General features: G+C 37.5%; 1 protein-coding gene across 1 annotated transcript in view; it reads left to right on the top strand.

Moving 5' to 3' along the window:
- Positions 1 to 8737, top strand: part of LOC107096992 (F-box/LRR-repeat protein 20) — a 26336-nt gene extending 17599 nt beyond the window's left edge. The window contains exons 11-16 of the mRNA XM_015393939.1: positions 2948 to 3078; positions 3184 to 3244; positions 3335 to 3379; positions 3468 to 3524; positions 3631 to 3843; positions 6596 to 8737. Coding sequence (XP_015249425.1) covers positions 2948 to 3078; positions 3184 to 3244; positions 3335 to 3379; positions 3468 to 3524; positions 3631 to 3843; positions 6596 to 6703 — 615 coding nt within the window. The 3' untranslated portion in view covers positions 6704 to 8737. The remainder of the gene's footprint in view (positions 1 to 2947; positions 3079 to 3183; positions 3245 to 3334; positions 3380 to 3467; positions 3525 to 3630; positions 3844 to 6595) is intronic.
- Positions 8738 to 12408: the final 3671 nt, after the last annotated feature.

The raw sequence follows: 12408 nt of genomic DNA, 5'->3' as shown, positions 1-12408 counted from the left end.
GATATCAAAAAAGTACTCCAGAGTGTTGTTCAGCATGGGGGTGAGTAGAAAATGAAGGCTAATCATGTTTTGGGTGTACTATTCCTTTAAGTTGTAAATCTTCATTCAGGTGAATCCAGCTGGCACATTCCTTCCGTTTCCTCCAAAATTCTTTCCTTATAATAATAATAGCTCTTAAGTCCTGAATAGTTCTTAAGTAAAGCTATGAATCTTTCCTAAATAAAGGTCAAGCAAGGCAGATCTGAAACCACACTTGTACGCAAACACTTTGAATAACTTCAGTGTGTTGTGTGCTTATTAGTGTTAATTTAGCTTATAATTAGGCTTCATTGAAGGTCAGACTACTTTATCTTTTAAATAAATCTGTGCAGATATGATTACTTTGATTGTTCAGTTTTCATTTTGGTCTTTCACTTCTTTGCATTCATGGTAGTATGATATCAGATTTATTATTTTCTAGGACTGGATCAGTTGAGAAAAGACATCGGCGTCTGGGACATTATGTTTTAGCCAATTCTCTTTTATCCCATAGTTTTAAGAAGATATTAAATCTCTTATTGATTCCTTAATACAAAGGAATCCACTAGATGTTTTCACTGCAGGTTTTTGCTTCCTTTTGTTGATTCCTGAACATTGACTTTAACTCGGTAGTTTGAAGCCTGGTGTGGTTTAGTTCTTGGTTTGATTTCATATTCGATCTCATGGATAGTGTTCTCTCTTGTTTTCTCATTTTGTGGATAACTACTCTCACTCTGGTGCGCTTGAGACCCAAAGTCCTGGAAATGCTCTTAGAACGCTCCACAGACTGATGTTATGATTGTATTCAATCTGTTCGTTCATTTTATTCGATTGTGGGCATGATGTGTAGGTTCTGAGATCTTTTACTCTGCCCCATGTTGCCAGACAGGTTCTACTTTAGTGTTTTTCTTGTTTTTTTTTCTCTTTTTTTAATGTATGTGAATCGCACCTGCTTTGAGCAAATGAAATAAATATCACAATTAACTCTTGATTTGACAAAGTATGCAGGAACAATTTCCATGGCTGCTTAGATTAACTTTGTCCCTCAATTATTTTCTCCCTAAAGATTTGAAAGCTGCTTGCCTCTTTCATCTTGGTCTGATATTTATATTAATTGGGGGAGTTAATATAAACTGGGGGAGTGGCGGCCTAGTGGTTTTGAATCCTGAGATTGTGAGTTTGATCCCCCACTCCCACAGACTGCCACTCTGAGTCCCTGAGCAAGACCCTTAACCCCACACTTAAGGGTGCTCCCCTGGCGCCGCACAATGGCAGCCCACTGCTCCCCAAGGGGATGGGTTAGATGCAGAAAAGTAATTTCCCTCTGGGATTATTAGAGTATATAAAATACAAAAAAAAACTTAGTATAAAATATGGATCTAAAGATATGGTCTTACAAAAAAAGCGGGAAAAGGTCCTTGTTCATCACTGTATATGTCTGAAAGGGTTAAAGCAGAGGAAAAAATGTGCATTGAACAAATATTACAAGTTACTCTCCAATGTGGTTCAATGGCTGCCATATTAGTTTTCCTTGGTGAAATGTGATGTTCTGCCCATTGGCCAGGCACCCATAGTCAGCATGATTCTAAATGAATAAACATCATTCTTACTCCATCTTTGTCGTTATTTGACTCCTAAATCTTGTAGTTTCAGTTAATTGTGTACGAATCAAAACATAATTCAAAACAATGTTCTTGTTCTTCATTATGAATTTGTCCTCCAAATGTGTATCTCATGGTGGCGCTCTGGGTGTAGCTGATATCCGTCAAACTGAAGGCCGACAACAGGTGTCGTTATTGGGTTAGTTTGATCATTTAGATAAAATTGGATTTGGATAACTTGAATTAAATCAGTGGTTGACAAACTTACAGAAGACATATGATGGCTGGTTTTTACACAACACTTAAAAATCTGTTTCCTTACGCTGGAACCAATTGGTACTAGAAGGCATTAAACCATGTTGTTAGGAATAGCTCTCATTATAAAAAGCTCCAATGTCTACATGCTGTCGAGCTCCGTCTACGCCAGCCAAGCTCGTACAAAGCCTCCTCTGTTCATGTTGATCATCTCGCTGTTTTAACGGACAGTCTGATGTTTCAGCAGCTGCCTGATTACAGTTCTGCTTCACTTATGATGCTAACACTCATACCATTTGGTGCCCGATTAATGAAAGCTCTTTGCAAGTTAATTCTTCGCTAATCCATCAAATGTGCATTGATTTGACTAATTTGATAATTATCTTTTTAAGCTAATTTTAAGTTTTTAACTTGTAAACAAAAGCTGCATACATCAAAACACATTTAAAATCCCAAAACAAAAAGATAAGAAATAAAATTTGATTTAAAATGAGTCAAAAACTTGCAAACAAAACCCTGTTTATTATTAACTGGTTTAGAATGGCCTTGAAAACAGTGACACCATAAATTCAAGTCTTTCTGCAGTTGATTCGAGTTCAAGGGAGTTACAAACTGAAAGGATTTATTTTTTATGCCACGATCAGTGCGAACATTTGGTTGATTTAGGGAAATGAACTCAAATGAATGTCGTAAGTGAATTCCTAAATAGTTTCTAACTTAAGGGGGAGGAAAAAAACCCTAAGAGCTTCCAGGTGATTTGATGCTGTGGGTTTTTTTATATACTAAAACTTTAATTCCGTTATGAGCTATAGAAATTCCTTAGTTTGTGGTTTGATTCAGGACAAGACATGGAAAAGGCTGAAAATGAATGGAAGTTCATGCAAAGTCCTCACTAAATGGTTAAAGCATGGATGTGTGTGTGTAAAGTCTGCTCATTTCCAATATTGTGTTTGAGTTTTTGAATATAAACCTATTTTGCTGTTCATTGTTTTTGTGAGTATACCATAGAAGAAGATATGAGAATTTAGCTAACATTTCTTTTTTTTTTTTTTTTGTTTCCTTAAAATGAGCAGCAGATCACAGATGAGGGCCTCATAACTATCTGTCGAGGTTGTCACCGTCTGCAGTCTCTCTGTGTGTCGGGTTGTGCCAACATTACAGACGCCATCTTACACGCACTCGGACAAAACTGCCCGCGTCTCAGGTTCGTCTGCAGATCCACATTAACTGGGAATTTACTACTTTTAACACCTTGCAAAAGCTCATGTTTACTCTGTCCAACTATTGCATCTTTTTGTTTTTCTTCCAGAATATTAGAAGTGGCTCGCTGCTCTCAGCTTACAGACGTGGGCTTTACTACATTAGCAAGGGTAAGGGTGTTTTAATGGTTTTTGTTTTTTTGTTAAAGAGGACCTAGTGGTGTGGAAGATTCATTTTCATGTTTTGTCTTTTTTTTGTAGAATTGCCATGAACTTGAGAAGATGGATTTAGAAGAGTGTGTACAGGTGAATACAGACATTTAAAGAATGGATTCCTCAAGTAGGAGGATGTACATTAAATGAAAGGATTTTCTTTTCCTCCGTTTTGTACCAGATCACAGATGGAACTTTAATCCAGCTGTCCATTCACTGCCCTCGCCTGCAAGTCCTGGTGAGTCCATGTGCTCTCCACCGTATCTTATTGTTGCTCCTGTTATATTTCTTTGCTCTTTTTTGAGTAACCTGGTTCTCATGGTGGAACCACTGTTTTCCCTCAGAGTCTGTCTCATTGTGAGCTGATCACAGACGATGGCATCAGACACCTGGGCAGCGGCCCCTGCGCTCACGACCGCCTGGAGGTGATCGAGCTGGACAACTGCCCCCTCATCACAGACGCCTCGCTGGAGCACCTGAAAAGCTGCCACAGTCTGGATCGCATTGAGCTTTATGACTGCCAACAGATAACCCGTGCTGGCATCAAAAGACTACGGGTAAGTAGGGATGGCTATTGTTACGGATTTAACCTTAACACTGCTCTTGATCTGTATTTTATTGATGCTTTTTTTATTTTTAAAAACGAGGGTAAAAAAAACAAAAACAACAAAACAAATAATGAGCATTGAGCGGTTTATTTTTTAAACACTTGAAACAAAAGCACACCAAATGACTTAGGTGATAAATAATTTTATATACAACAATAAAACACTAAATAACAAATAACTTTATATTTAAACAAAATACCTAAACAGTTTATCTTATATAAAAAGTAAGTTGTTTAATTGTAGGGAAGTGGACTATCATAGTTGGCAAACAGGAAAGAAAATTAACCATGGGCTGCATGGTGGGTAGCGCTGCTGCCTTGCAGCAAGAAGGTTCTGGGCTTGATTCCTGGCCCGCGGTCTTTCTGCATGGAGTTTGCATGTTCTCCTTGTGCATGTGTGGGTTCTCTCTGGGTCCTCCAACTTCCTCCCACAGTCCAAAAACAGACTTTTAGCTTAATTGTCTACAGGGTTCCCGCGGGTCCTTAAAAAGTCTTAAAAGGCATTGAATTCTTCAAAATAAAACGAAGGCCTTAATTGGTATTAAAATGTCTTAAATCAGTCTTTTGTAGGTCTTAATTTTTAAAACATCATAAATAGGATTATTTTTATTATGATTTATTTTTGTAATCTAAATAAAACGTTTATTGACAATAAATTTAAACATTAAATGACAATTTTTCATTTTTTTTTATTAAAAGAAAAAGAAAATGGCCCGCCATTATTGGTTCCATCCCCATAGCCGAACCAATAAAAGCGTTGTTGCGGCCGGGACATTTGGGAGATGCACCATTAACTTTTTGTCTGGAAAATATGAGCAAGTGTACATGTAACCAAAATTGTCTCCAGCCAAGAGTTTTCTCCATGGCTAAAACCAGTACCACATGAGGCAGTGTATTTTATGCAAGAAGTCAATCAAGCTCAGAACGATGGGAATTAAGGCAGTGGAGTCACATGCTAAGCGCGAAACACAAAGCGTCAAAATCTAGTTACAGAGAAACAGCCGGTATTTCTCAGTTTTGTTCCACCCTTGTCTCTGCAACGCCTCCACTTATCACCAAATCAAACATACTAAGAAAACGATACAAAGAAAAATAGCTGAAAAAAAGACTTAGCACTGGTTATGTTGTGTCTTTAAAACTGATTTGTTTTGTTCCCTGCTAAAACAAAGTTTGTGAATTCAGTTAAATAATTGTTCAAATATATCTGTCATTTGTGTGTTTTTAGCTTTCTTCCTGTATGGGAAGCTTTTCAAAATTTGAAACATTAGTGCAGTGGTTTATGTTAAAATAAACCTTTGGGTTAAGTTGTTGCAAGCAGGTTTTTCTTGTGTTTCTTGTGAATTTGATCTTAAATTTTTATTTCAAGTGGCATTAAAAAGTCTTAAAAAGTCTAAAATTTAACTTGCCTTATGCTGTAGGAACCCTGTCTCTACGTTGCCCTTAGGTGTGTGTGCATGGTTGTGTGTCTCTGTGTTGCCCTGCGACAGACTGGCGACCTGGTGTCATTGTACAGTGGACTAAATGTAGATCCACACAAATAGAGCTGGGTGATATTATTAAATTTTTTTTAAATTGAAGTTTTCCTCGGGTAACTGTTCAGCTGTCACTTAATGCCACAGCATACATGCAGAAAACCATACGTATATAATTATACTCCTTGAATTTACTTAATGTCTCAATGGGGAAAAAATGAAAGAAAAAGGAGAAAAGTTGTAAAAATCAACACATCAACCTTTTTTTAAAAACATTTCATCATTGCTAATTCACATTCATTGTTTAGACAAAAAATAAAAATTGTTATGACTAGAAATTTCTAACGGTGAACAAAATGATACATATGCACCCTGAAACGCTAAACTTTTGTTTTTTTTTCGTTGGAAAACCTTCTGACTTTAATTCCTTTCTACTTTGTGATGAGTTATCAAATAAGAACCAAATAAAATGCATTGAAATGTAGCTGTGATGAGATCATAAACATTTACTGAAACAGTTCTAACTAAAACATCATTAGTTCAACTTTTTTATTTTCTTTAGTCCAACTGTTTTTAATATTCTTTTTTGTTTCTGCTTTTTTTATTATTTATTTTTTTTTCCTACTTGCTTTGATTCTGTTTTATTTTCCTGTATTTTAATCATGTAAAGCATTTTGCATTGTCTTTGTACTGAATTGTGCGATACAAATAAATTTGCCCTGCCTTGCCTTCTGAAATATCCATCATCCAACCTTTTTTTTGTTTACTAAATATCTTAATGTTTGATATTCATTAGGGTTAGCTGCATGAAGCATCTGAAACTGGCTCCAAACTAGCATGCTGTTTGTGCACTAGTGATTCAGGTCCATACAGTGTAAAGCTCCATATTTGGAGCAGTAGACTTGCAGACCCTGCAGCTGTTCCCCAACAGTAACTGTGCTAACTTTTAAACATGATTGGTAATCCAAGGGCAGGGAGTTTTATTTTAGTTTCCAAACTGACTTGTGAGTCACTGCACCGCCCACACATTGCTGGTAAACACGAGCTGGGCTCGTCATAGTTTGATGTCAGGCCTGCCTGCTTGATTTGGATAAGAATCAATCACAGCGTGATTGCATCAGTAAACAGGAGTTTTCTGCCACTGGAGTTACGTTTACCGACTCGAGATTCTCAAAGTAGTTTTTTTCTTTCAGGCATTAATATATTTCTTATGTTTCTTCCTCCCCTCAGACTCATCTGCCTAACATCAAAGTGCACGCATACTTCGCTCCTGTCACTCCACCCCCCTCCGTCGGGGGCAGCCGTCAGAGGTTTTGCCGCTGCTGCATTCTGCTATGATGCAAAGACAACCCTCCCCCCTCCCCCTCCCCAGTGTCAACTCCCCAAACACATTGCCACACCTTCTCATCTTCTGTCAAAAGCAAAAGCATACAAAAATCTTCATGCTGGTGTGCCCCGCTCTGCTTTCTTCTTGTTGGAGCTTCAGAGAAAGGGAGAGAACCAAATCGAATGATGGAGATCAGGATTCTGGATATCCATCCTGGGAAAAAAAAAAGGTTTTGACCCCCCCACCCCCCAAACCATACATGGAAATGAACTGTGTCGTCTTCATCGGGCACATCAGTATTATAAAGAGGGGCTCTGTGCATAGCAGCTGTGCTCATCAGTGCTATAAGATTTCACCTAAATGAAGTATGGACGCATCCCCCTCCCCCATTAAACTCTGAATTTCCCTCGGTTCTGAAGGTCACTCAAAAGCTACCTCTAAACAGGAACTGCACTTGAGTAAGACCAGTGTTTGCTGATTATTTCAAAGAATAAAAGCGGCAGCGACGAAGCCCGAAAACTGCCAGCAGCTCCGACAAAGAAAAGCAAATAAAGCAATTAGAACTCGCAGCTATTTGCACTTACAGTGAAAAAGAAAACGATGATCAGACACTTTACTAACATCACACACTGGCGCTCACAGCTGTCGTCCTCTCACCTCTATCCGTTACAATCAGACGCTTTAAGATACTGAAGAGAATGGAAGAAAAAAATTCAAATATTTTTCTAAAACTCAAGACTCACAAGTGGGGACTTAAGAAGATGCCAAATCTTGCATGTAACTCCTCTAGTCTTTTTTTTTTTTCTTTTGTTTTTTTTTTAATTAAGAAGACAAACGAGTGTAAATATTTAAAGGATTTAGAGGCGAAGCCAGCAAACAGAAGCAGGACCGTGACCTAAGATTGGGGGCAGTGATTTCTAATCAGAGGAAGATCCGGCAAAGTTCGAACATGCTCGTTTACATACTGATTAGCTGGAGAGTCTGAGCCAGCTGTGTTTTGAGGCGAACTGATGGTGGCCTGTTACAGCTTATGACGACAACAGAAATAAAAAACGTTTTCTTTCCCTAAGAGGTAGAACTGGTGGAAAGAAAAATCCGGCATCACTACAGGAATACGAGCTGTCGAAGAACAATGGAAAGATAAAGCCAACTTTAGGAAGGAAAAAAAAAAAACGGTGTTGGATCGTCTTCTTTCCGTTAGTTTGATTTCATTGAGTTGCTTTTTTTTTTTTTCGTGTGGAGGACAAAGGACATGCTTGAGGTCTAGATCTGCATCTCCTCCACTCCTAAGAGGCCTTGCAGGAGCACCTCTATCTGTCTGAGACCATTGACCCTGCAGTCGCTTAAAGAGGAAGCTGACTGAATCTGAGGAGCGCACTATCTTGGCCTGCAGAGGAGGAGCTTCTACAGGACATCAGCTCCTGACCTTTTGAAGTATTGAAGCCTTTTCTTATGAATTGCTCTGTCCTGCTTTCACATCTGCTTCTTCCTATTTCTCCATATAAATGTTATTTTTTTTTCTCTCCTTGCTGTAATTTCTTCTGAGTCTTTCGTTCTTGTTTTGCTGTGGTTTGAGTTCTGTCTCCGTTGTGTTTGAGGTCGTAAGTCCAAGTCTTTGTGGAAAGAGCTTAAGCCCCATTTTTCAATCCTAGTTTTCATCTGATGGAGTTTATTTCATTAAGTTTGTTACTAAATGTGTAGCATTTGTCCGTGGGAAGTGTTGGCATCAGTGCAATTGTCCTTTTTTTCTAACTACATAAAATATGTGGCGATTTCTAGTTGAATGTTTTAATCAAGGAGAGGGATATTATTTAAAATTACCCCACCAACATGCTTTTTTTTATTTTGCCTTGTTTTCAGGAAAAGAAAAACTTTATTCAATGTCCTCACCCTATTTGCTTCAAACTAAGGGGCAAATACGAGCACTGAGCAATATTTTAACATGCATTGAAACAAATTGGCATCAGGTAATCCAAATCATGATTCTATTCAGCTTGAATTTAGTCAAAAGAGGGCTTTATGAGAGGATTTCTATAGAGGCGAGTCAAAAAATTCAGAATACGTTAACAAACTCTCTGTGCTCCAGACAACAAGACTTCAAGTTTGGTTGTGACACCTGTCTCTCCTCAGGTTCACCAGTGCAGCTAACGGCGACATGCTTTCAAACTGCTCCTGAAAGTTTCATGTGTACTAAAGAAAATGTCATCTGATGCTACAAAAAGAAAACAAAAGAACACAAAACACTACAGTTTCCACCACGGACTCCTTTTCCAGTGCAGTATCAAACTCTTATCTTTATATCTGAGCTCCGTATCCCCGGGTTTACATGGATATTGGAGCCTCACGCTCCAGTTCTGTCTGTTTAATGCACGTTTTGTCCTAAACACTGGAGTTGGGTTAAGAAGAACAACAGAAAGGCAGAAAAAGCTGAATCAACAGTCTGTGTTGGAGGTAGAAAATTTGACACCTGAGAAATAATAAAAAAAAAAGCAGTTTTGGAAGTGACTGTAGTTCATATAATTACTGTAAATCTTTTTCCTTTTCTTTCTTTTTTTTATAATTAACCAATATAAAGAAAAATGTACGTATGAATAAATATATACCTATATTATTAAGACTTGTGTTTTTATATTTTTGTTCTGGTTGATGGCGGTTTAACACAGTAGATGGCAGCAAAGAACACGCTATGCTAAATCCATCTTTGCTACTTTACTTTTACCCCCACTTTAGAAAGTTGATCTTGGATTGATTCTGATCTTTCACTTGATTCAAAATATTTCTAAAAAACTTCATTAGAATATAAGTTTCTTTCATTTATTACTCCTGGGTTTTTTTTTTCTCAGTGGTTTATGTGGGCTAATTAAAGACCCTCATATAAAAACAAACTAACAAAATAACCAGTTTACTTGTAAAATCATGTTTTAAGGTCTGACTTGAAAGAGCCAACAGTCCCAGCACATCTCGACCTTCCAAGGAGTTCATTCTAAAACTGAGCATAACATTTTAAGCCTGCCTATTTAGTTACATTCAAACATACAAATTGGTCTTTGAGTCTGGATTGTTTATATCTATGAAACATGTAAAGAGGAGGGGCGTCCTAGTGGTTAGGGGGTAGGGCTTTGACTCCTATTGTGAGTTCGATCCCCCACTCCCACAGACTGCCACTCTGGGTCCCTGAGCAAGACCCTTAACACTGCTCCCCAAGGGGATGGGTTAAATGCAGAGAATTAATTTTGTTGCTCTGTACTTGTGACAGTGTAATGACAATAAAATTGAATTATTATTAGCATCTGGAAGGAAGGATCTGTGGTAGCGCTCCTTTGTGCACCTATGATGTAATGGTCTTTCACTTTCAAATGCATACAGAATGCTAAGTTAACCCTTTTTCTTAAGGGGTGTCAAAGTACAGTGGATTGAATGCAGATCCACACAAATAGAGCTGGGTGATATTATACTATATATTTTTTCTTAAAATAAGTGCATTTTTTTTCTTGAATGGAGGACTTAAGTGGGACATTTTGCCAATGTAAATAACATGATTTACATTTAAAATTAAATAAAAATTATTGTTTTATTTCAAGTTTATATTATCTAATATTTAAGAGTAAAAAAAAAACTCATTTCATCTACAGATCATTTTATTTACCTACTCAAATCAAGGGTAAATGCACCTAATTTAACAATTTTCTACTTATTTCTAGATAATTTTTTGCAGTGTAAACATGAAGCCAATGCATTTTCTTTAAAGACTCTGGAACCAGTATTTATGATCTTTGTGTGTCTTTTATTGACACCCTTTAAATACACCTTAGGAGTATATCAGGTAATTGAAAATCAAAGTCTGTAGCAGTTTTCTGTGTGCTCATTTGCAGTGATCTCTGCATGTTTCTTTAAAAATAGAGCTATGCTCATATAACAGTAGACTTGACTCCAATGTTATGTTTTGAGTCTAAAATTACATGTAATTTTCTCTTTACTCTTAGGCTCATTGAGTCTCTACAACTTAGCTGTTTTGTGAACAGAACCAATAACTTATGATCTATGGTGACAAACGTAATAAATGACACCCAATAATACTAAAGTAGAGGCTCTGATGGTAAGAGCATGACCCTAAAGCAAAAGTGCATAATGTAGTGTAGTGGAAAGTCTAACCGATGAGCACTAAAAGTCTTGTCAGTCTTAAGTGCTGTCTGCAGAAAAAAAATAGTAAAAATGATCCAAAAAATGTTATTCCATCTTTTTATCTAGGTGAAAAAAACAAAAAATATCTACATATTGATTGTTGGCTGGAATGAGATCAGATACAGTTAATGTGTGTTTGATTTAACTTCTGATTCAATGGAAAGGACCAACTCCAACTCTATCTAAAAATCTAACCATGCATCTTTGAAACCTGCTTTAGGCGTGTTCATATCTCTAGTGGACATTTGGCGGGGTGGGATACAGGCCGGACAGTTCAGCAATCCATCACAGGGAAAGAGACATGACACATACAGCGACTCATGCACACACTCATACCTACGGGCAAATGAGTAAAGAAGCCAAAGTAACTGAAAAGCAAACTTCCAACTGAAGATCATTCAAACTTTATATAGCAATTCATATATCAATTATCATTGCACCACAAATCTTGGAAAAAGAAAAAAAAAAAAAGAGTATTAAACATTTGATAGAATAATAAAAATAACAGCATTGTCTAGAATAATTTCCTTTGCATAGAAACAGCTAATAACTGCACAGGTTGATGGCTGCAGGTTTGAACAGTATCTCTTGGATTCTGTTTGCTTAGATTATTTTGTCTGTGGTGAAAGCACAGATGAGCAATTGGAGCCAATTTATCTCAGAGGGCCCCCAAAGAGCAGCAGCTCTGGTCCTGCGGCTGCACCATGACGACCGCTGTCACGGCTGGGATCTGTCTTCCGCCGCATGAGGCTCATTTTGTTCCTCTCGTCGTCCTGCATCTCTCCTCTGTGTCTAAATCACTGAAGCTGAAACTGTGTGTTCCACTCCTGTGTTTAAGGTTCATGTTTAGATGGAGTTCTCATGGCACCTGGGGTATCACGTAAAGAGATGAAAGGAAGATGGCTCAGAGGAAGACATTTAAATTCCCTCCCTTATTTAGTTTCTCTCAGCTGCTCTCCTTTCCTGAGTTTGTACACAGATGGTTTGGAGCAGAGCTCTTAGCACACCAACATATTGTGCTTCTTGTTATTTCTATCAACAAAGGCAATGCTATAAAAACAGACTGACAATTTTTAAAAATCGTTCTCAGTGTGCTTCATTAGTCTAAAACGTGTCAGGATGTTGCTTAAATAGAAACATGTCAGGCTCCTTTTATTTCTTGCCATTGTGACATTAATAGTAGCTGTAACTCGTCACATGAGTGTGTTTTATAAGTAGTTTTTTTAGACACGTGAATTTGGAGATAGGAGTGACCTAGTTGGAACTACTATAGCGGATGTTATAACCATGTAATGAAGCACAGGCACATGCTGTGTCCACTACCTCAGGGAAATGGTGGAAGATAAATCGGGAAGTTGAATAAAATGTCAAACATTATTCAAGTAATATGGTTATTTTTAATTTACCTTTAGCACAACAGAAGGGCTGCAAAAAAAACTTGATACTTTCCATATGTGTGTTGATACAATGCTATAGAAAAAATATTCCTACAGCCAGAAATTTCAATACCCTTTGTCAGGATTGTGTATAAGAG

Source organism: Cyprinodon variegatus, unplaced genomic scaffold, assembly GCF_000732505.1.
Source record: "Cyprinodon variegatus isolate N-32 unplaced genomic scaffold, C_variegatus-1.0 Scaffold24, whole genome shotgun sequence".
Lineage (NCBI taxonomy): Eukaryota > Metazoa > Chordata > Actinopteri > Cyprinodontiformes > Cyprinodontidae > Cyprinodon > Cyprinodon variegatus.
This window is presented reverse-complemented; position numbering and strand designations above follow the sequence as displayed.